At 39.7% G+C, this 25,826-nt stretch overlaps 1 protein-coding gene across 1 annotated transcript in view; it reads left to right on the forward strand.

Moving 5' to 3' along the window:
- Window positions 1-12,271: 12,271 nt before the first annotated feature.
- The window catches only part of LOC124148422 (vacuolar protein sorting-associated protein 35-like), a 100,200-nt gene continuing 86,645 nt past the window's right edge, over window positions 12,272-25,826 (forward strand). The window contains exons 1-3 of the mRNA XM_046519506.2: window positions 12,272-12,359; window positions 17,319-17,420; window positions 20,257-20,353. Of these exons, the coding sequence (XP_046375462.1) occupies window positions 12,357-12,359; window positions 17,319-17,420; window positions 20,257-20,353 (202 nt within the window). The 5' untranslated portion in view covers window positions 12,272-12,356. The remainder of the gene's footprint in view (window positions 12,360-17,318; window positions 17,421-20,256; window positions 20,354-25,826) is intronic.

A 25,826-nucleotide genomic window follows, 5' to 3' on the forward strand; every position in this document is an offset into this window, starting at 1 on the left:
CTCACCATAGCTTAACTCCAGTTTGAGTCCTTAATCCCTATAACTCCCTGTAGCTAAACTCCAGTTTGAGTCCTTAATCCCTATTACTCACTGTAGCTAATCTCCAGTTTGAGTCCTTAATCCCTATTACTCACTGTAGCTAAACTCCAGTTTGAGTCCTTAATCCATATTACTCACTGTAGCTAAACTCCAGTTTGAGTCCTTAATCCATATTACTCACTGTAGCTAAACTCCAGTTTGAGTCCTTAATCCCTATTACTCACTGTAGCTTAACTCCAGTTTGAGTCCTTAATCCATATTACTCACTGTAGCTTAACTCCAGTTTGAGTCCTTAATCCCCATTTCTCATTTTAGCTAAACTCCAGTTTGAGTCCTTAATCCCTATTACTCACTGTAGCTAAACTCCAGTTTGAGTCCTTAATCCATATTACTCACTGTAGCTTAACTCCAGTTTGAGTCCTTAATCCATATTACTCACTGTAGCTAAACTCCAGTTTGAGTCCTTAATCCCTATTACTCACTGTAGCTAATCTCCAGTTTGAGTCCTTAATCCCTATTACTCACTGTAGCTAAACTCCAGTTTGAGTCCTTAATCCATATTACTCACTGTAGCTAAACTCCAGTTTGAGTCCTTAATCCCCATTTCTCATTTTAGCTAAACTCCAGTTTGAGTCCTTAATCCCTATTACTCACTGTAGCTAAACTCCAGTTTGAGTCCTTAATCCCTATTACTCACTGTAGCTTAACTCCAGTTTGAGTCCTTAATCCCCATTTCTCATTTTAGCTAAACGCCAGTTTGAGTCCTTAATCCCTATTACTCACTGTAGCTAAACTCCAGTTTGAGTCCTTAATCCATATTACTCACTGTAGCTAAACTCCAGTTTGAGTCCTTAATCCCTATTACTCACTGTAGCTAATCTCCAGTTTGAGTCCTTAATCCCTATTACTCACTGTAGCTAAACTCCAGTTTGAGTCCTTAATCCATATTACTCACTGTAGCTAAACTCCAGTTTGAGTCCTTAATCCCTATTACTCATCGTAGCTTAACTCCAGTTTGAGTCCTTAATCCCTATTACTCACTATAGCTAAACTCCAGTTTGAGTCCTTAATCCATATTACTCACTGTAGCTTAACTCCAGTTTGAGTCCTTAATCCCTATTACTCACTGTAGCTAAACTCCAGTTTGAGTCCTTAATCCCTATTACTCACTGTAGCTAAACTCCAGTTTGAGTCCTTAATCCCCATTTCTCATTTTAGCTAAACGCCAGTTTGAGTCCTTAATCCCTATTACTCACTGTAGCTAAACTCCAGTTTGAGTCCTTAATCCCTATTACTCACCATAGCTTAACTCCAGTTTGAGTCCTTAATCCCTATTACTCACTACAGCTTCACTCCAGTTTGAGTCCTTCATCCCTATTACTCACTGTAGCTAAACTCCAGTTTGAGTCCTTAATCCATATTACTCACTGTAGCTTAACTCCAGTTTGAGTCCTTAATCCCTATTACTCACTGTAGCTAAACTCCAGTTTGAGTCCTTCATCCCTATTACTCACTGTAGCTAAACTCCAGTTTGAGTCCTAAATCCCTATTACTCACTGTAGCTTAACTCCAGTTTGAGTCCTTAATCCCTATTACTCACTGTAGCTAAACTCCAGTTTGAGTCCTTAATCCCTATTACTCACCATAGCTTAACTCCAGTTTGAGTCCTTAATCCCTATTACTCACTATAGCTTAACTCCAGTTTGAGTCCTTCATCCCTATTACTCACTGTAGCTAAACTCCAGTTTGAGTCCTTAATCCCTATTACTCACTGTAGCTAAACTCCAGTTTGAGTCCTTAATCCCCATTACTCACTGTAGCTAAACTCCAGTTTGAGTCCTTTATCCCCATTACTCACTGTAGCTAAACTCCTGCTGCAGTCCTTAATCCCTATTACTCACTGTAGCTAAACTCCAGTTTGAGTCCTTAATCCCTATTACTCACCATAGCTTAACTCCAGTTTGAGTCCTTAATCCCTATTACTCACTACAGCTTCACTCCAGTTTGAGTCCTTCATCCCTATTACTCACTGTAGCTAAACTCCAGTTTGAGTCCTTAATCCATATTACTCACTGTAGCTTAACTCCAGTTTGAGTCCTTAATCCCTATTACTCACTGTAGCTAAACTCCAGTTTGAGTCCTTCATCCCTATTACTCACTGTAGCTAAACTCCAGTTTGAGTCCTAAATCCCTATTACTCACTGTAGCTTAACTCCAGTTTGAGTCCTTAATCCCTATTACTCACTGTAGCTAAACTCCAGTTTGAGTCCTTAATCCCTATTACTCACCATAGCTTAACTCCAGTTTGAGTCCTTAATCCCTATTACTCACTATAGCTTAACTCCAGTTTGAGTCCTTCATCCCTATTACTCACTGTAGCTAAACTCCAGTTTGAGTCCTTAATCCCCATTACTCACTGTAGCTAAACTCCAGTTTGAGTCCTTAATCCCCATTACTCACTGTAGCTAAACTCCAGTTTGAGTCCTTTATCCCCATTACTCACTGTAGCTAAACTCCTGCTGCAGTCCTTAATCCCTATTACTCACTGTAGCTAAACTCCAGTTTGAGTCCTTCATCCCCATTACTCACTGTAGCTAAACTCCTGCTGCAGTCCTTAATCCCTATTACTCACTGTAGCTAAACTCCAGTTTATGTCCTTAATCCCCATTACTCACTGTAGCTAAACTCCATATTGAGTCCTTCATCCCCATTACTCACTGTAGCTAAACTCCAGTTTGAGTCCTTAATCCCCATTACTCACTGTAGCTAAACTCCAGTTTGAGTCCTTAATCCCTATTACTCACTGTAGCTAAACTCCAGTTTGAGTCCTTCATCCCCATTACTCACCGTAGCTAAACTCCTGCTGCAGTCCTTAATCCCTATTACTCACTGTAGCTAAACTCCAGTTTGAGTCCTTAATCCCCATTACTCACTGTAGCTAAACTCCAGTTTGAGTCCTTCATCCCTATTACTCACTGTAGCTAAACTCCTGCTGCAGTCCTTAATCCCTATTACTCACTGTAGCTAAACTCCAGTTTGAGTCCTTAATCCCCATTACTCACTGTAGCTAAACTCCTGCTGCAGTCCTTAATCCCTATTACTCACTGTAGCTAAACTCCAGTTTCAGTCCTTAATCCCCATTACTCACTGTAGCTAAACTCCAGTTTGAGTCCTTAATCCATATTACTCACTGTAGCTTAACTCCAGTTTGAGTCCTTAATCCCTATTACTCACTGTAGCTAAACTCCAGTTTGAGTCCTTCATCCCTATTACTCACTGTAGCTAAACTCCAGTTTGAGTCCTAAATCCCTATTACTCACTGTAGCTTAACTCCAGTTTGAGTCCTTAATCCCTATTACTCACTGTAGCTTAACTCCAGTTTGAGTCCTTAATCCCTATTACTCACCATAGCTTAACTCCAGTTTTAGTCCTTAATCCCTATTACTCACTGTAGCTAAACTCCAGTTTGAGTCCTTCATCCCTATTACTCACTGTAGCTAAACTCCAGTTTGAGTCCTTAATCCCTATTACTCACTGTAGCTTAACTCCAGTTTGAGTCCTTCATCCCCATTACTCACTGTAGCTAAACTCCAGTTCGAGTCCTTAATCCCCATTACTCACTGTAGCTAAACTCCTGCTGCAGTCCTTCATCCCTATTACTCACTGTAGCTAAACTCAAAATGAGTCCTTAGTCCCTATTACTCACTGTAGCTAAACTCCAGTTTGAGTCCTTAATCCCTATTACTCACTGTAGCTTAACTCCAGTTTGAGTCCTTTATCCCCATTACTCACTGTAGCTAAACTCCAGTTTGAGTCCTTAATCCATATTACCCACTGTAGCTAAACTCCAGTTTGAGTCCTTAATCCCCATTACTCACTGTAGCTAAACTCCAGTTTGAGTCCTTAATCCATATTACTCACTGTAGCTAAACTCCAGTTTGAGTCCTTAATCCATATTACTCACTGTAGCTTAACTCCAGTTTGAGTCCTTTATCCCCATTACTCACTGTAGTTAAACGCCAGTTTGAGTCCTTCATCCCCATTACTCACTATAGCTAAACTCCTGCTGCAGTCCTTAATCCCTATTACTCACTGTAGCTAAACTCCAGTTTGAGTCCTTAATCCCCATTACTCACTGTAGCTAAACTCCTGCTGCAGTCCTTAATCCCTATTACTCACTGTAGCTAAACTCCAGTTTGAGTCCTTAATCCCCATTACTCACTGTAGCTAAACTCCAGTTTGAGTCCTTCATCCCCATTACTCACTGTAGCTAAACTCCAGTTTGAGTCCTTAATCCCTATTACTCACTGTAGCTAAACTCCAGTTTGAGTCCTTCATCCCTATTACTCACTGCAGCTGCATGTTTGGACTAACCAGTATCATCTTGTATGGCTGAGCCTTTATACTTTATTAAATGTTGTTACTGATATTATACTTTGTTGTTAATTATATGCTGGCTTCTCTCTTCTCATGAGAGATACTCGGGTAAATACATTGTAACAACATAACAAGATCAGAGTAACAAGTTTTATCTTGATATGTTGTTTACAGTATCTTTGTTTGAAATTTTTAACCTGTAACGAGATAGTGAGTGGACTAATCCATTTGTCAGTTAGGGATGTATTATTATTAGTGTAGGCAAACTACCACACCATGCTACAATTTCTGTAGGCAAAGTGCACTGTAGGCGATAGCCGACTCCACCCTTCGGACCACCTCGCTGACAGCGAAAGGAAATCCCCTTGAATCTTCGAATTTGATTGGATGGTGCTTACTATAACATTGCAAAATCCGTCAGCATGTGTAAATAAGTATGTACAATTATGTAGTGTAGTATACAGCAAATACGAGTACGTATGCAACAATGAAGCAAATTTCATATATAGTCAAAACAGCAACGACCCTTCTTTTCCGGCAAATTGCATATAATACAATAATTAATACTCGCTTCTCGCATCCATGTTTCGTGGTATAACCCTACACCTGTGTATTTGTCATTCAACTTGATGCTCAGTTAATGACTTTATGACAGTTATAATTAGTGGTAGAACTACTATGACTGCAAAATACACCGTATCTCAATAAAGTTCACCGCTGCCTATGAGGGTGTCAAGGTAATAAAGCACTCAGTGGTTCGCATTGTGTCTTGGGTAATTATTTGAGTGAGTGAGTATGGTTTTACGCCGCTTTTAGCAATATTCCAGCAATATCACGGCGGGGGACACCAGAAATGGGCTTCACACATTTTACCCATGTCGGGAATCGAACCCGGGTCTTCGGCGTGACGAGCGAACGCTTTAACCACTAGGCTACCCGACCGACCGGGTAATTATTTGACCGATTTGGTCGATGCATAACATCATATTCCAATTGCGTAGTTCGATGCTCTTGGTGTCAATCACTGGATGATCTGGTCCAGACTGGATTATTTACAGACCTCCGTCATATGGCTGGAATAATGCTGAGTGCGGCGTTAAACAAGAAACTATTTTTAAATAGACCTACCCTATGCAAATGTATCAACTGTATTGCCCAATACTCAAAATAAATAATATTTTTTTCCACAACAGCGTTGTGTTATTTGTGGTTAATATAATTATGCTCCATCATGCCTTTCAGTAACATCATAATTATGCGTTTGTGAGGCATCACATATGGCGGGGAACTTTGATGCTCTGCATCAATGTTTTCTTGTTATCTAACTCAAAGGGGTTTTTTTAAGAACCGTGGACATCATGAACATAGTTGTCACCTGTGCTAACTCAGCTGACCAATGAGACTTGATGTCTATGTGAAACCCCTGAAACATACTTACGTAATCAGTTGGGAGACGAAGACAGGTTATAATATGCCCAAACGCTGTATGTTTTTTAAAATGCTACATTGTCAGAAAGACACGCGATATCGAACACGTTTCTTTGTACAGCTTCAGCTGTGAAATTGGTCCCTTGTGTGGATATCTGCGGATACATTCCTCGAACAAGGTTACTGGCTAATATTTTCATATAACTTTTATCGGCTGTACTTACGACATTTGCATTTTGTTTTCAAGAACGCGAGATACCTCAAAGCTGACATATCCGGCAATTGATACACTTATTGTTATTGAGCTTTGTAACCCAACAAGCTCATATTTTTCTTCATTGCCAAAGTTTCTGTAATAATGGAATGTACTCTTACCTACTAGTTGCCTAATAGACGGTCATCACCAAATCGTGGATTCTCTTGAAACGACCTTCCAGGACGATGGTCGTCTCCAACACCATCTCTGCCATGCTTAGTCCGCTGTGCGCCTCTTTACGGTGACATAGGAAGGAACATCTTCCCCAGTGCTGTACTAGTGTTTAGCCCCTTTTCTACAAGTACTTGTTCATCACTGCCGTTCCTTAAGTTTGTCCATTTTCCAAAGGTCCCGTGAAGATCCAGGTTAGAATAGGTCTTCAGCAAACCATGCTTGTCGTAAGAGGCGACTATGCTTGTCGTAAGAGGCGACTAACGGGATCGGGTGGTCAGGCTCGCTGACTTGGTTAATGCATGTCATCGTATCCCAACTGCGTGGATCGATGCTCATGACATTAATCACTGGATTGTCTGGTCCAGGCTCGATTATTTACATACCGCCGTCAAATAGCTGGAATACGACTGAGTGCGGCGTTAAACAACAAAGGTTACCGCCCCTGCGTATTAAACTGACTTGTCACAGCGACACCATTAATTACCTCTATGACGTCATGTTATGTCCACAAGACATTTTACGTTTACGCAATTCTTTCTATGTCAAGCTTCTGACTTCTGACTTCCTGCAGTTCCTTTTCACATTATACCATTATTATGGTTCCATCGGCATACACCGGAACAAATAGTTTTAGTACATAGTTCTCGTTCTGTAATATCAGGTATAGTTTCAGTACTAAGTCTTTTAATGATGTGCCCTGTAAGAAAACCTCCTGGTCGCAAAGATATATAGCAAAAAAAGTGTTCGTGTGGAACATCAGTGGTACACGGGAAGAAATCCGAAGTTGTATTATCATCCCTGCAGGATACTGATGCAAACGCTTGGTGAATTATGGAGGTGAATCGGCCTGCCGACTCTGCTTACGATTGTTACTTTGTCAATTATTTTCGGTGTCTGGGTCACCTTTGTTTTTAAACATTGGTGGGGCAGAATACGATCATCTTTTCGCGAATACCTGGTATCATCATTATTTGTTAGTGATCCATATTTGGTATTGATCCATATTTGATGGTGATTAATAAACACATGCTAATGGTACAGTGGGAATCGTACAATGCAGTCTAGCTACGTTTTGCAGGTATTTCGTATGAGTATGGAAAGGTGTTGTCGTTATTATTTAATGTAACCAAATCGCGTATGACAATTCAGTGTGACGAATAGACACTTTTAATTTGTTGTTGTAAATATTATCTAATCCACGTGTTTTGCTGTTTTAAGGTGTTTGACAGCCTTCACGATTCCGCTTTCACTGACTACAATCAAGAAACTGAATGTGTTATTACACCATCTAGGATGTTTCCACTGCTCTGTTGATATCTTTGAAATAGTTAATATCATGATAATCTCAATCGCGTTTGTCTTACTGTAAGGATATTCCTGAATCATTTAGGGTTTATGTATTTACAATTTCGCAGGTTTTTAAAACACTGGCCTTGAAACTCTCTTCTGGCTTACTGTAATCATTTACTGCATTCTGTGCGACTTTGTGTGACTTTGCGATTTTTCTTTCTGAGAAAGTTTTTACACGAAGCTTTGAATTCTGCCTTAAAGCAGGACAGGTTTTGATACGTTTGGACACACTGTAGTCGCATTTTAACATGAAGAAAGATACCTAATTAGTAGGGCTGCAACGATACACCTAGGTCACGATACGATACGTATCTCGATACTTACATCACGATTCGATACGTATCTCGATACGCTACGATACACGTAGTGACAAGAGAAGACAAGAGATAAATGAATATAACTTAGTTTCTTAACATGAAAAATTAAATGAAAGTTAATGAATGTTCATGAGTCATAAAATATATACTGTTATGAGTATTTTAACTTAATGAATCATCTGCCATTTCCATGTAATGGCTAGCAAACACAAAACTAACAGTTCTACATATTTGTGAGTTGTGACTAGATGGTAGATTCTAGGAGTAAATACTAAATACTAAATGTCCCAGTGTCCAGTAACTAATGATTTGCCATTTTCATGTATAAAGGAAAAAAAACAATTAAAAATAATTATAGCAACAGCCTTGTTATACACCGTTTGAAAGGTCTAATCCTAGTGTTTATAAGTTATGTTTATCACATTATTTAAATAATGCATTGACAACTGAATTAAGTTCGTTGTAAATAAAAAATGTAAGCTGGCACATTCATAACGTCCAGATTAAGGACCAAGGAAGCGAAAATTTGACGATTTGGGGCAAATGTAAGATTTCAAAAGATCTACTTATTTATTTTTTATTTTCATTGATTACGTAGATCTAATTGGAAAATTATTTTAAAAAGAATTATGAATAGCATCTCTTTTCACTCATTTCAAGATAACAGCGGCTGTCCGCTCAGTAACATGAAGAAATACCTCCGTTTTCGAATGCTTCGTATGAATAACACGTTTGTCGGTGTCTGACATATGACACATCGCTAGAAAGCTTGTTTTTTCATCTACACGCTCGTAACATTGCCTTGAGTCTTTTCGTAGCTTAACATAAGATTTCATTTGATTGGTTTCTAATGACGCTTTCTTGCCGAAATCTGCTATAAGGTTCATGATTGGTCAAATTTGAGCACGTGACCTGAGGCAGGCAATCAAATTACAAATCCTCGTGTACGATGAATTTCAGATTTTTACGAAATATTTTGGTTAAATCGTGTTATTCTGAACGTTTTAAGCAGGAAATCGCGATCTATATTAAAAATATGGAGCTTCGTGGATGTATCATGCTAGGTTGCAAGCTATGACAAAGACTTTTCCTGCATATATTTTGGCATTGAACATCGTGTCCGAGCCGAGAATTCGAGGCGCCGAAAGCCGAGATGTCATTTGACTAACATTACACGCGAACGCACGAAAAGTTGGAAATAATAACTTAGCTGTAAGTTTGACCACTTTTAGATATATTTATGTTGATTTTATTTATCACTTTGTATGATATATTTAAAGGTTTGATTGAAACGTCTTTGTTTTGCTCTTTGACACTTTCGATGTGCACGTTGTCGAAGTGTATGTCCGAGAATTATATTTTCAATAACATTGCGGGATAAAGTGAATAACTTTTTAATCTATGAATAAAAAATGATAAATTGAAATAGAATACGTATTTCAGTCATTGTGAGATGTGATAGATTTAATAAATGAATGGTATGACAGGTAGGCCCATAAAAATATATACTATTTTGACGTGACTAAGGCTTGGCTGGTTAACCGGCCTACGGTGCCTGGGGACTCGATGCTTCTTTAAACACATTTAAAACGTATCTGTGATAAAAGTTTATTTACAAAAAAAGACGTACGTATAGATCTATACGTCTTTGAAAAAACGTATCGTGAAAAATCGAGATACAGCACCTCACAAATCGCACACCGTATCGTATGGAGTGTATCGCGATGCATCGGTGTCCCGGGCTATCGTTTCAGCCCTACTAATAATTAGCATAAGGTTGTCAACATATACATGTGATTAACCAATTCACCCATATCCATATTATTCCTGTTTTTATGAGATTTCATTATCGGTTACGCAAGAGACTTACTCTAATATTACTTGAATATGGTAGTACAAACTGGAAAGCCAAGATAAGTACACTCTTATATCCTATTATCGAAGGATATATTTCCTGGATTACAAAATCTGAGAGTTAAAATTATATATGACATACATTATTCAGTTAAGAATAATTCAATAATCTTGATATTCACCTTTTAATGTATCATCCATTCAATGCCGTGTGGTTTCAGATCTATACAATAATTAAGTTTGTGTTGCTGGGTGTATTACCCCTATTGCGAGATACCGTGACTCTCTTACAAGACACCGCGCCTGCCTAAAATGACCATCATTCCTGATATTGGATTTTATTGAATAGGAATAGAAACTGATAGGGATACTCTATGAAGTTTTTCTCGCTCGATAAACACTGTAACCGTAAAGAATGTTCTTGTTCCTAAATGGTTATTCTTTTTGCCTTGGGAGTGAGTGCCCCTGAAGACACAACAGTTCGGGCTGCTGCTCCCATATAAAAACATCTTCTTCTGCCTGGCTTTGGCAAATCAACGGATCACCGATACATGAAATATGCATGAGTGTGTAGAAACAAAGAAACGTCTAAGAGCCGTGCACTGGTTGGACTCACGATGTCAAAGACGACTGATTGGGCGGGAGACTAATGGAAGGGAGACAAAGGAAAGTAGAAAGTATGGCAGTTGATTTCAAGACAATGATTATTCCCACTCTGTTTTAGATCTCTGATAATTCATGTGTACATGTTCACCTTCAAAGTCAAGAACCTTTAAGAATTCATGACCAGGTGATTATATTTGGACTGAGAGAAGATTAAAAAGTCAATATGGCCACAAACCAAAAGTAATGGGGCCGTTCTGACAATGGTCTGTGGCCTTTTTTTAGTTTTGTGTGGTCTTTTTGAATAAGGTCTCAGTGGCCATTTTGACTTCTTCCTGTCACACGGACTTCCAAAAGCTCTCACCATTTCATTATTGGGGTCAACTTTCTGAGACATGTCATGCATTTCAGGGTTTAAATAGAAATAAAAATTAACAACTAACTACATATCGGGAATTTTAAGAAACTAGAAGACCAAATATGACATGTCATAAACAACTGTTTAAAAAATAGAAATGTAGACCTAAGTACTTTCTGTTCAAGCAATTACACACAAGTCCGACAGGGTTATAATCAAACCGGCCACACTTCAATATGGCCACATGTAAAGTCAAAACAGCTACCCTAAAAGTCAAAATGACCACGAAAATTAGTGGGGCCGTACTGACCAAGGTTTTGATTGTGGCCATTTTGACGTGTTACCGTTTTGACCTCTTCCCGTCCCATATACTTCTCCAAAACCTCTAGACTCTCCCTCTCGTTATTGTGATAAACTTTCAAACAAATGTCATGCATTTCAGGGTTAAAAAATAAAACTGAGAAATTAACAATATATCAGGAACTTTAAGAGTAGTAGATAACCAATAAGTCCACTGTTCCATTACCCATGTCCCATCGTCCGTTGTGATTGACAGGGTCCTGTCTACCTCAACGAGAAAACAAGCGCTGGTCGATTTCTCGTAGGTTGCGACGACAATAACACTGCATTCATTGGCTGTCGTTCTCAGTGTCGAATGCAAGTCACACAGAGGACTATTTTTGAAGTTTGTATTTGAAGTAAAATCGCTTTATAAATATCAAACATTAGCGGAGCGGTTTGCTGTAACTTTTATCGAGGAGCAGACGTGTATCGTGATTATTTACGCGTGTCCTATAGAGGACGCCACGTACAACGTCATGTGGCAGTGTAGCACTCGCGTCTGGAGTTTCCTAGTAAATAAAGAATAACATGAAAACGACATGAACGATATATACCTGCTGCCAGCCTGACCACAGTCGACGCTTCTATCCGAAGTTCAAAATTCGCTGATGAGGGAGCCATATGGGTAAAACACAGGTGGATGGATGTCTGATGCTTGTTGTGTCGGAATAAGAAGCTGCCATGGTTGAAATAAGAGGATTGTTTATATGGAGACTATGTGACCTTGTGACAGACCACTTGACACACAATTATGCAGAGTAGTTTGACAATAAATTAACTGAACTTGTTAACAATAAATAAACTAAATCACTTCGGATTTGCGTTAGTTTTGTTTCTCCCTAATTTGTGGCCATTATGACAAAATTAAGGTTAGGGTCATCTTCTCCAAATTGGCTAGGGACATTCTTCAATTAAGCCATTTTCTCCTGCATTCCGTTAGTTGGCGCGTCTACTAAACATATTCTTTCGCTAAATATGGAATCAGATGCCACGGAATCACTTGGTATTTATTTAACTCTAAATAATCTCAAATAAACACAAAATGAAAGTCAATATTCTTAATTATAGTTATTTTATTTATCAAACAAATTAAACCCACAGTGGAAGGAAATTGACACGCCAATACATGACCGTTTTGACTAAAAAGCTGTGTACAGTTTCGGCATTGGGCACATTTGTGTTTTCGACCTAGAACGTTGTACTCGGACAGAGTCAGTTCGTATAAATACACTCATTATATTGGTCACATGATTACAAGATGGTGGGTACTTGCTTGTTTTTATTTCTGTCGTGTAGATTCTAGACGGCGAATCGAATATGATATAGATCAAAGCATAACCAAAAAAGATCATAGGGTCTAAAAATGTTAGCGAACTATCACCACCAGCGACAGCCAGTTGGAGGCGTCCAAATGACATTATTAGTTACATCAAGCACCCGCCCTCTCTAATGTCAGGGTTTTTTTTCTTTAGAGGTGTGTTGGATTGTAAATAATTACACACTGAGGGTTATTGTACTACAGGGATGGACTGCAACCATCGTCCAGGACTGTTGGTCATATTACAGTCATTCCTGATGAATTTGTACCACCTTGATCCATTGTATGATTCTACTTGGTGTGATGTGCACTGTGCCAAATAGTTAACTGTTGCTCTAGCCTATGGCTTGCAAAATCTAGGTCGGGCTAAAGATACTGAACTGTCCCTAGCCCACCTGCCAACTGAAATTTTAACGTCTGTTTCTTATGCACAGTTCCACGTTTTCAGTCGATCAATATGACTATCAAAAATCAAAAATCAAATTTTTAGTCGTAATGAAACAATGTTGCAAGGTAATGAGCTCAGAGTTAGTCCCTTCATAATATATGTCTCATGATTTATGATTTGCAATGAAATAAGGAATAACCTTAGAACCCCATAATCAAGGAATGGGTAAGTCATATAATTTTTTGGTGTTCCCTTCAGCAATCATCTGGAATGGTTTCAGGCTAAAATGGTTTTGTAGTTGAAACTAGCATTTTCAATAAGTTCAGACTTATGAAATATTCAATTAATGTTTTATATGAACACTTGAAATAAAGTTTAGAAAACATAATATGATTTACTTTCATCAGTGACAGACATTTTCACTTGTTTTTTTCTAGACTGTGAGCAAGGATTTGTATTAATTATTGACTTGTTCTTTTATTTTTATAAAACAAATCTGACAATAAATCTCCAATACCATAAATGTTTATTTGGGAGACAGTTATGTAAACATATGTAACTTGTAAGGTTATAAAATTACATCAGTGATATTGAAACATGTCCACAATATTTCAAAAAGTTTTGAAACCAGTAGTAATAAACACAACATGTCAACATCATAGAAAGCTATAAAATGTTTTGGTTTTTATTGAATTATTAACATGGTATATTTAAGAGATATTATGCATATATCATCAAAATAAGTTGCTGTGCGCGTGTGTAACGAGTGACCTTCATGGTTCTATTCTTCAGATGGGCCCTCTACATACTGACTGTCCTCGGCATTGAGGAGTAGTGCTATTCATAGGCATTGTCCCCGCTCGTGAATGAGAATGGCTGTAAAACTTAACACAAACATGAAATTCGAAATTACTTAAAACTCAACTTTCTCCACCAAAATTACATGAATTAGTTACATATTGCAATGATCAGCTAACCAGAAGTGAAAATAAGAACAAGACACAATCGCAGATATTTATGATTATCTACAGTAACTATGAACAAATATGACTTTAATCCTGCTAAAATACATTTCTTAAAAATATTACTGTTGTTAGATTTTATCTGTTTAATAACTATACAGCAAACTTACCTGAGTTACTTCAACTTTACAGCATTTGTTTACAAAAACAGCCCAGTCAGGGTCTGGATGAGAGTGCTGTCACCTTTAGCCCGTTTCCATATAAGGATCGTACACCATCCGCTTCCGAACAGTTTCATAAACCAGCATGTATATTTTCTCGCAGAACACGACAGCAATTCAACAAGAGTCAATATGCGCAACACAAAAAATGGAATAAGCGCAATATATACAACGAACCCTTTCAACTATCGTCAGGAACCTTACAGCACATTATCCATGCATTGTTGTCTTCTCAGTCATCATTTCAGCGATTTCGGAAAACCAAATAATTTTAGTGTAATAGTGTGCTCAACATTGTATTTTGAACAAGACCAAACAAAACAGCAGGCTGTGCATCTAAGAACCTAGAAGTACACACCTGTACTTACACCAGGTGAAACGGGTCTAATAAAGTCTTATGACGTCATTCCTCTATCAATTGGCACCAGTGACATCATATTGCAAGAAGCATTAGTCATGGTGTGTTTATTATGGAAATAGAACTCTCAGTAAATGTGAAAAATATGAATCGATTCAGTGAATTAAATAAATTAGTTACTTGTGATATTTGTATTGTTTGGCTATGAAACTACTTGGTAAATACTTTTCATGTTGAAAAAGTACAAGAAAAATAGGTTGATTTTCGTGTGTACTTGCCCTTTGAATAAAGATTACCATGTGTATTTTCTCGCAAAATAAGCCGGAAATAGCAATCAGCTGTATGCACATTTTCTACCTATCTACCGGTGATTTAGTTAGTAGGAAGTAAATATTACTTCAAAGAATTTTGATGTAATGATTGGACAAATAGTATCTGAAACTATTCTTATATCAGGTATAAAATATTCCAACATCAAGTTGTTTTGAGTTGCTGCTTTTACTATGTATGTTTAAAATAATAATAACCATAAGTGTAGCACTGTGGAACAACTGATTGATATTGCTGGATATGTTTCACATAGAGAACAATTTGATCCGTCACGTTGATGGCACCCGGGTTATGCTACAGCAAATGAAGGGAAATCATATGCAAATATCATAATTACAACTGACAAAGGTTATATGTATAATATCAGGCAGTGAGGAATGTAACTGCAGATATCCACCTAAAGGAACACTATCCCATACATCAGAAGCTGTACAAAGAAACTTGTCCGATGTCACATGATTTTGTAACAAGCTAATATTTTAAAATATATACATGTATAGTGTTTCTGGGTATTGTGACCCATGTTCGTCTCTCAACTGATCACGTAAGTATGTTTCACATAGACATCAAGTCTCATTGGTCAGCTGAGATAGCACAGGTGACAACTATGTTCATGATGTCAAGGATTCTTTTAAAAATCCATTGAGTGAGACAACAATGAGCAAGCAATCAATGTATTATTGGCTAATCCTTTGAACAAAGCATGTAGTTTTTACATTGGCACTTCACGCTCAGATATGGGTGTATTCAATCTGCTTTAGTATATAAACTCTTACTTTTGACAAATCCAATGTGCAAGATAACTGATTAATCAATCAACATATTATCGTTTAATCCTTTGATCCATGTTTTTTGCATCTCTACTGATCATTCCTCTCTTGCTGTGCTGCCACGTGCATATCACATAACATGTAGTACATTCACCACATCAGATCTGAATATATAACCTAATCGTAGATCAAATAATTACCCAAAACACAATGCGAACCACTGAGTGCTTTATTACCTTGACCTTTAATTGTTGCATTATATGCAAACTCCAAGCAGTAAACTTCAGTGTATGAATGACCTGATCGTTTTACACATGTAAATAAATACATTTTGCCAGGGCTACGGTCAAATTTTTCCAAATCAGACAGGTTGTACCTATCTCAAAATATCAACAACGGGTACCCGGGTAGGGTCGGGTAATAAGGTGGAGGGTAGCCGGGTAGTAAATTTGGTCTCGTCCCAGCCCTAGTAAGTATCATGATTTACCAGTAGGCCAGAAGCCCAGTTTTTTCGGTCGTTGGCGCTAATTGGCTTCTGGTGAGTACGCAGGCTAATTAAAATGGCGCCGGCTAGGCGACTGAAAGTTGGAATGTTGTTTCCCTTAACTACAGAAGGCAGCTTTTATTGTAAGTAAAATTTAGAATTGTACTGCATTGAGCTTATGCTTCCCCAACCAGAACCACTATGTCCCAAGACTGTAAGTGATGTATTCTGAGTGGAAATGCTTTTGCTAGTCAGAGGCAAGGGATTTGTATCTGGTATGAGGTTGAAGTAGGTAGCGTTCATACCACTTTAATGATTAGTTATCTGTTGACACGTGTGAAATAACATAGCCATGATGAAATGAGTCAAACGTCTCGCTCACTTATACTGAACCAAGTTTGAAGATGGATTTTCCATTGAATGCAGATGTTTCTAACTTTGCGATGTTTGTGTATATAAATGCAATTATGAACATGATTTTAGAATTGTCTTCTTATTGTTTTTTAGTATATAGATCTTTGAGAAAGCTGCACACGCATTGCCAGGTTGCACCCTAAGGAAACGGCTGATTGTTGAATTATTAACTTCCAATGTTGTATTCTTAGCCACCCTTATACAAACAACGTTGAATGTCAATATTAATATGCCAAGTTTAAGCGAGTAATAAATAAATTCCTACCCGTGTATTTCCCTCACCAGATACGTTCTGAAATACACTCGTTATATAAACAATATCCAACGACGACTAGTTTAGTAATCTACATTTGATGGGTGGGTTTAAAGTTCTGAACCTAACCATGATGGACTGTATTGGAGGAGTTGGCTGCTAATTCTTTTGCAACAAAATCCCCACTGATGTCCACACACGTCTGCCAGCATCAAACTCATGCATTACAGTGATGGTGACACGATGTGCTCACAATGTCCTTGTGTATATGTAGTGCTCACAACGTCCTTGTGTATATGTAGTGCTCACAATGTCCTTGTGTATTTGTAGTGCTCACAATGTCCTTGTGTATTTGTAGTGCTCACAATGTCCTTGTGTATTTGTAGTGCTCACAATGTCCTTGTGTATTTGTAGTGCTCACAATGTCCTTGTGTATTTGTAGTGCTCACAGTGTCTTTGTGAATTTGTAGTGCTCACAGTGTCCTTGTGTATTTTTTAGTGCTCACAATGTCCTTGTGTATTTGTAGTGCTCACAATGTCATTGTGCATTTGTAGTGCTCAAATGTCCTTGTGTATTTGTAGTGCTCACAATGTCCTTGTGCATTTGTAGTGCTCACAATGTCCTTGTGTATTTGTAGTGCTCACAATGTCCTTGTGTATTTGTAGTGCTCACAATGTCCTTGTGTATTTGTAGTGCTCACAATGTCCTTGTGTATTTGTAGCCGTCAACACCACAATTGTCTCCGCAGGAGGAGCAGGAGAAGCTCCTGGAGGAAGCCACAAATGTTGTCAAGAATCAGGCCTTCCAGATGATCCGCTGTCTTGTGAGTACATATATATATATATGGCAATAGGTATTTGAATATTTTTCAGTTATGATTTGTACTGGATGAGGCATGTTAAAGCGCTGGTTAAACTGTGTGAACCTCCGAGCTTGCAAGGAGGTTCACAAGAAAGTTTAACCAGCACTTTTAAATCGTTCACACTTCATTGAACCCATCCAAACTGACGTTGAATTCCTATAATTTCAAGCGCGGATTTATGTATGACGTCACATAAGTTTGTAAAGAGGTGCATTTCGAGTTGAACGGGAGCATGAGGATGAAATTTATACTTACTGCTGTTGAAAATGACGTTTATGGAGCAGTTATGGAAAACACCCCGACGCGTGAACCCTCTGATGGCACTAGAAAATTGGGAATATCACCGATTTATGAATGTGTTGCTTGTGTTTGGATAATCACAAACCAATTCGGACGATGCGGAATGGACTGGTGGGGATTGAACCGAGTGCTCTGAAACTTTTGTGTTTTGTGTTAATTTACAACGTCGGGGTGTGTTATATTTGGAATTTGGGATTTGTCGCGTGTGCTGTAATACTTTGCTTAGCTGGTGTTTCTTGTCACCTGAAATGGACCTACTGTATGACCTAATGCCAGCTACATTACTGTGCCCCGTCACTCCTCATGTGCCGCGTATTTAAAGTTTTGACCCTACTATGGCCTCACACTTTATATACACCTTCTTGCAAGATATTTTTAGTTCCCCTGAATGAAAATCAAGTGAGCTTTTGATGTGGCCTGTTTTTTCAGGTTGTCTGTCCATTCATCATTAACTTTTACATTTTGAACGTCCATTTGGCAGGCATATTCAAGATGTCATTATTAGCTCACCTGACTGAAGGTCAAGTGAGTTTATGTCTGGAGCATTGTCCGTCATCCGTCCGTCCATCGTTAACTTTTGCATTTTTGATATCTCCTCTGAAACTACAAAGCCTATGTAGAAGCTTTGTATGAGCGATCCCACCTATGGTGTATATATAAAAAGCTCACAGAATTCTGATTTGATGTTTAACATACACAGTGTCCATATTTAGAATACCTTTGGAGGCCATCTTTTTTCAAAATGTATTGAAATTTGGCATAGGTGTAATTATTATTGGTGCTTAACAAATGTGTTCTATGGTTTTCTTTCAATATGTTATTTGACCTTGATTCAAACTTTACAGCATAATAGCTGTTGTCATGGGCTAACAAAATCAAAGTGCAGCCATACCATACATAATTCTTGCAAATACTCTACCTCCATTGCATATATGCCTAATTCTCTTAATTTGGCTTGTGATCAAAAGTTCTTTTCACCCTCAACTATCCATAATTAGTGATATTATCTTGCCTTCCATGCAAAATGGGATAATTTTTAAAAAATATTAATGTTAACATAGCACATTAAGTTTCTGGTTGCCAGGCTAATTATTTTCAGTGGTTTTAAAGACTAGAAAGTTGTGTGGATCAACATGTCGCTGATGCCCCCCAAGTCTCTTCAAGAAATGCAGATTCTTTGTGATAAGTGTACATCTCCACAGGCTAGGCTAGAAATAGAGGTCAAAGAGGTGCACTATAGAGAAACAACTTTGATCATCAGCTTTGTGTAGGTGCCTTGAGCATTATCTCTGTACATTATGGATGATAAACAAGGTATCGAATCAACCAAACCATACACTTCATTGATGGATGTCTCTGATTGGGAACCTGACATCCTTACAAAACATGAAGTTTAGGGCAAGATTGTGGCTTCGCGCCATACAAGCTTGGTTGAACCCTCTCAGTTTCTCTAAAGACTTTCAAAATGACACCATCCCTACAAGTCTGATGTAGGATCTCAAGTGGTGGCTGTTCATACAGAATTATATCTCCAGCACCTCATTGGTCAGTCAAAGTCATATCAGTGATCTTACGAGTTACATTGAATTTGAGAATGACCATGAACATTTATTTCCAATTCAGACCACCTGTGGTGTCTCGGTTCTATTGTTTATCTTGATATAGCCCCAGACATCAGGAATTGATGTGTTTTAAGGTCCATCAGGTTTCCCAATAGTTGAAACAACCCAACTGAGAAAATGCCATCAAGAAGATTAAATATAATCAGAGGGTGTGAAAGGTTTTTATTTTCTAATAACTGCTAGATGTCAACCTACCTGTCCCTCTGGTATATTCAGGCATTGATGTAATAGAGGTAAAGTATTCACAGGAATTATAAAAAAATAGTTATGATTGTAAATAATTCAAAGAATTCTGCATCTATCAGAAGTAATTCCAGCCACCTCCCCAATAATCTGAATCAAGAACTTTGATTGTTTTAACGAAATAAGGTTTTCCTGCCTTGTACATGTGCAGAAAGCAAGGGAGCTAGATACCATGCTGAAAAATCTGCTTATGGCCATTTCTCAGACATTTTGATTATTTTGAAAATATGGTGTATATTTAGTGAGTTGTGGGAACGTTTTTTTGCATTATTATGAATTTTACCTTCTCCATACCATACTCTTAACCATTCTCTCAAAATGTATTTTTGGCTCTGTATACGGTACCTCTCATCCTCCTTGGATTTTAGTGAGTGATTTCAAGTCCTCTGTATGTATATAAAAAATATTGGAATATCAATGGTGAGAGCATCTATTTTTAAGTGGCTGTCTTTTTGACATTTTTAATTGTTGATTTCATATCCAGGTGAGGTACAGTGTCTTGCACAATTTTGTTTGCATATTCCTGATTTAATTTTTATTATAATCTTTTATGACCTACCGTAGCATATAAAATTTAGAGGTGGCTCTTTTTTCGTTTGCACAATATAACCAGCTTTGTGATTTTTCTACAGGACAAGGGCAAACTGATGGATGGCCTAAAGCATGCTTCATCAATGCTAGGAGAACTCAGGACATCCATGTTGTCACCAAAGAGCTATTACGAATGTTGTATCCTTCGAATCAGAACTTTGGACAAAGTCCCATCTACATACATAGTTTTATGACTATTTCACTATTTTGGCTCCACTTAACTGCATTCCACATGTGAGGGAGATGATGGTATGGGGCTATTCAATTTATATTTTTTACCCAAACTCAAATGTCAGGTTCCTGACTCATTCCCACATACCCAGGATTTCTGGTATTAATGAACAAGAGGCACATTTGGCTATTGTAAAACGTCATGATTAAGCAGATACACTACACTTTCTTCAAAATCTCTAGGTAGGGTTCTAGATTGGGTGAGTACTCCTTCACATCTAGAGTTTGGGCAGTGGTCCACAAATCCCTGAGGTGTTGCATGATATGGTGCTAGGCACAGAAATGATTATTTTGAGGTTGTGTGTGTATATGGTTAGGTGATAAGTTCCAATAAACCTACATAAGTGATTACCATATCATGAGTGAGTGAGTTGGGTTGAACGCCGCTTTTAACACTATTCCAGTTATATCGCGGCGTGTCGGCTTAATGTGGGAGGAAAGCCCAAAGTGATGCAGGTCTCAGACGTTTGTCACTTCAGTGAAACCAACGAGCACGGGTATGGCACTGACAAACCTAGAAACATAATCAGGGTGAACCGGGATTCGAACCCACAATCATAGGTTTCTGGCGTGCCCAAGGGATGCAACTCTGCACAGCCAATTGCGGCGCCTTAAACGACTGGGCCACCCATGCCCACTCCATATCATGATTATGATAGTGCACTCTGAAGGGCATTAGAATGGATAACCAGCAACTGTTTGCTTCTGTGGTCCAATTGGTGTATTCAGTTTTACATCTTTTGCAGTTTGTTTGGGTAGGATACAATTTCATTTCCCAGTGTTTAGAAGCCTGCAATCTGATTGGTCCATTAGCCATCTTCACATGATCTTTGGACCGTATTTTTAAACTTATCCTTTCTCACACTATGCTCTTTTTCATATTCTTCGATCCTGGTGTGGAAACATCCTTTAACAAAGTTTCCAGCTTCAAAAAACAAACCGGCCCAACACATCCCTCACATAACTAAGTGATCATGGGTCACGCCTCTCTGCAATTCCGTGCGACACGACTCCTGAGATCTGATCACCCGACATATCGAGCACCCTCACTCTCAATTCTATTTATCGCCTGATGTTATAGACGTTACCTGAACAGAGAATATATTTTGGTTTTTGGTTTTTGACAGAGCTCACTAACTTTACAATACGATATCATCATCACGCCCCCTCTGCACAGACTGCAGTCGCCTGCTTTCTCCACTTGACCCCCATCCTATATGTTGTGATTGTCGTGGAGTGTGTGATATTGATACACGATGTCAGCAGTGTGTTACCCTGTCAGAATCTGCTTTCAAAACTTACCTTCGCAAAATGTCAAAAATGGCGGCTGATTGTCGCTCAAAGGTGTCATGTTAAGATTCTGAGCATGGTCCACCCACCACAAAGAAAACCAAATAAATTGTGTTATCCCATGTGACTCTGCCTTCGTCTTCATGCAAAGAAAAACAAGAAAAGACTACTTGGGCGACGATTACATCACTTTCCATTGATGAGGACTTGCTCTCCAACTAGTTTTAGACTGCCAACTTCCCCGCCTCTGGGCAGACCACACACCATGCACATGACAGATCACTGTCTCCTACAGTTGTCCCGCTTTCTACTGACCACCGGACTGTACTTTTGTCAGCAGTTCCCCTCTTATTGCAAGTAAGACGAGGAGTGTTTCCCTGTCACTCAACCTTGCACAAGTCTCAGCCATCAGCAGAGGGTTACCTCACCACCTTACCTGCTCGTGAATTTGTACATCACCACTCCCTGCAGCTCTCTGAGGATGTAAGTATACCTCTCCTGCTATCTAATGGCGACAGCCCTATTGATCAGAAGGACGATTGTCATCGAGCAAGGGGTCGACGACTGGCGATGGATCTTCGCTCACAGGATTGTCATTCGATAGATCGTAAATGACCAAATGATTGTCAGATCGCCTGCTCGCCAGAATGACATGCTTCACCAGATCTACGTTACTCAATGGATTTTCCGTTATCGACAAGTCAATTTACACCTGCGCCCATTTCAGTGCTTCCTCCGTCCCTTTCTCCAAGAGGACATTTGCGATATCTAGATTCGGCTCCCGTTGAACCAACATGGTCACCTTCGGTGGTGGCTTCAAGAGTTGAATGTTTGCGCCAGAGTCTCCTTGCTGGCATTTGCACCGGAGCACCACCTCTTCGTTGACGCCTCCACAGTCGGTAGGGGCGCTAACCTTCACAATGAACAGACTGGTGGGCATTGGTCAAGTGCCAACAGGAAATTTCACAGCAACAATCTAGAGGTCATCACTCATTGGGTGGATCTTCTTCAGTCGTCTCCAGCCAGGATCCAGTCAGACAATGTGGCCATCGTCTGGTACATCAACAAGACGGGGTCGACCAAGTGTGCGTCACTCATCTGAACGACATTTCAGTTCTTCACCCTTGTCGACTCACTTCACTTCATGTGCCAGGCACATTCCAGGGATCCAGAATGAATAGCAGATGCCTTTTTCCGCCATGATCAACCATCCCAGATCGAATGGCAACTCCATTCTCAAGTCTTTCGCTGGATCTACCGCCTTTACTGAACCCCAGATCTTGACCTCTCCGCAACAGACTTCAACGAACAGTTGCAGAAATATATATCCTCCATACTGGATCAGCTGGCATTGGATCGCGATGCCTTAGCAGAATCATGGGAAGATCTCCTGGCTTATGCATATCCTCCGCCTGGCCTCCTTCCTTGGATCCTGCAGAAGGTTATGACCACCAAGAGTCTTCTACTCCTTTTGGTGGTGCCCATTTGCCTGGTGAGAAGTTCACCGTCCTCTTCAATGTCGCCGATCAACATCACCATCCTCTTACTCTGCGGTCAGACCTTCTCATGCAGCCACAATCAGCTACATTTGTCTACAGAGACCCTCCATCTTTGCGTTTGGGTCATCTCCAGAGATCTCTCATAGCCTGGGGTTATTCTAAGAAGTTGGCAAGGACTATTACGTCAGTGCATTGCACCTCTACAAAAACTTTGTATGACCACAAGTTGAAGGCGTTTGAAAGTTATTGTTCAGCTAGGGATATTTCATCTCCCACCACTGCAGTCAAACAATACCTCCGTCTCTGCTCTACTAGGAAGTTGAAGGGATCAACTTTGCCTACCTATTTGGCTTCTATTAATTGTATCTACTGGCTCCAAGATATCCACTGTTGCTGAGCTTCAGGCGTTGATTCACTCATACCACATTGTGAACTAATTGTCTCGATTGGCACCTTCAGCATGGGATCTCAACGATCCATCACCTATCTTCAGCCAAGTATGAACCACTTGTCTTCATCCTCGCCCTGGCCACAGCAGCCCAAATCAGTGAGATTCATGCTTTAGACGTCCATAGAGTCCGGTCATCAACATCAACAGTTTTCCTGGGTTTGTGCTGGGACTTTATTGCTAAGAACCAGCTCCCAGGACAACCATATCGCCTATTTACCCTTCCGCCGCCATCTCAGGCCTCTTGTTGTTTACGCAAACGTCTTTTTATCCCATTATCAATGGCTGCAACCTCAGAGGTATCTCGAACCACCACTTCCTTTTGGCTGTGTTCTATCATCCTCGGAGCCTCACGAGATGAGGGCTGTGGCTTTCACCTTAGCATTGCACAGTAATTGCACACTCAAAGCCATCATGGAAGGATGTTTCTGGCGATCTGACACGGTCTTTGCTTCCCACTACCTTCGTGATGTCTCTGTTTCCGATGTCCCTGGTCTTCATCACTTTGGTCCTCTCATCTTTCAAGGGGCGGTCGGGTAGCCTAGTGGTTAAAGCGTTCACTCGTCACCCCGAAGACCCGGGTTCGATTACCGACATGGGTACAATGTGTGAAGCCCATTTCTGGTGTCCCCCGCTGTGATATTGTTGGAATATTGCTAAAAGCGGCGTAAAACCACACTCACTCACTCACTCTCACCTTTCAAAGACCTCTCATCTTGGCCCGACAGCTCACAGCAGCCAGTCAGCGCAGATGAGGATACTAAGTGTTCTACAGTCTCACATCTAGTATCCTGTATATAGTGCAATAAATTCTTGATTCTCTTTCAGATTAAATCCTCCTTTGGGCACTTATTGCATTTTCCTTGCTCAAGAAAATCTACATGACATAGTTGTAACCATTTTCCTTAATAAAAATTGTTACCACACAAAAAACTTCGTTTTTGTATGATATACGACCACCCTTACGGGGCCTCACCCTCCACGGCGCGTCACGCCAGGGGAAGCAACTCTCACCCAAATCCTTAATAAAAATTGTTACCACACAAAAAACTTTGTTTTTGTATGATATACGACCACCCTTACGGGGCCTCACCCTCCACGGCGCGTCACGCCAGGGGAAGCAACTCTCACCCAAATCACTTTCCTTTATGTCATACACCTGACAGGACGTGTGAATATTTCAAGAAAAGTTTCAAACTACGTGATCGTAACACTGAGACAACATGACTGACCAAACTGTATGTATGGTACATTTATTTCCTTGCAAAGGCGTAATACCTCGCATTGTAAAGTTACAAGGTTGTAATTCTCATAGAAGAAACGCCACATGTACGGTGCATTAGAATTCAAATGACCGTAATGGCGTCCATTGTGTGGTTCCACTGTCTGACACATGTAACGCCAAGGCCAGCAAAATGGCTTGGGGTTTCGATATATCATACAGATTTGAACTGCACGTTTTCCTTTACAAAACCCAAGGTGTTGTACTAGATTATAACTACACTTACCTTTTTAGGTTTTTTTTACACCTTAGCGCGTAACCCGCCCACATGGTGTTTTTTTTAAAATATCTTACGGACATTGGCTATTAGTATCGCGTTACAAATCGCATTATACATTATGCCTTTGCTTCTGTTTTCACAATTTAAAAAGCACGTGTCTTTCCGATCTTTAATATCGCACTGATACACTTTTCCCGCCCAACCCAACTCAGTATTTACGGTCTTTTTTACAGACCTTCAAACTTTGTACGGGATGTGGGCTAAACATTCCGCCCCAGGATCAGCATGATTGCTGCCTAAAGTGTGCAGGGCCTTTGCCCCTAAAACAATGAAGCAGCGGCATGCCGACCACTTGCATTATAAGAGCCTACTCGAGGCAGGGATGGATATACACTCCAAAAAGGCCATCCCCCCCCCCCTTCTAAAAAGTAAAAGTAAGGCCAAGTCAAAAACGCCTTCTGCAACTGTCTCCTCCGCCCCCTCTCCGAGGGCCGGGGGAGAAGGCTCTAGGGTCCCCGAGGTGCCCACACCTGCACCCTCTTTAGCAGACATCTCTGCTCTGTTTAAGTCGATGATGGTGGAGGTCAAGTCCCAACTCCGAGAGGAGATGCGGGCTGGGCCTTCCCCATTGTCGGCGCTGG

Source organism: Haliotis rufescens, unplaced genomic scaffold (genome assembly GCF_023055435.1).
Source record: "Haliotis rufescens isolate VD_foot unplaced genomic scaffold, xgHalRufe1.0.p SCAF_19, whole genome shotgun sequence".
Classification (NCBI taxonomy): domain Eukaryota; kingdom Metazoa; phylum Mollusca; class Gastropoda; order Lepetellida; family Haliotidae; genus Haliotis; species Haliotis rufescens.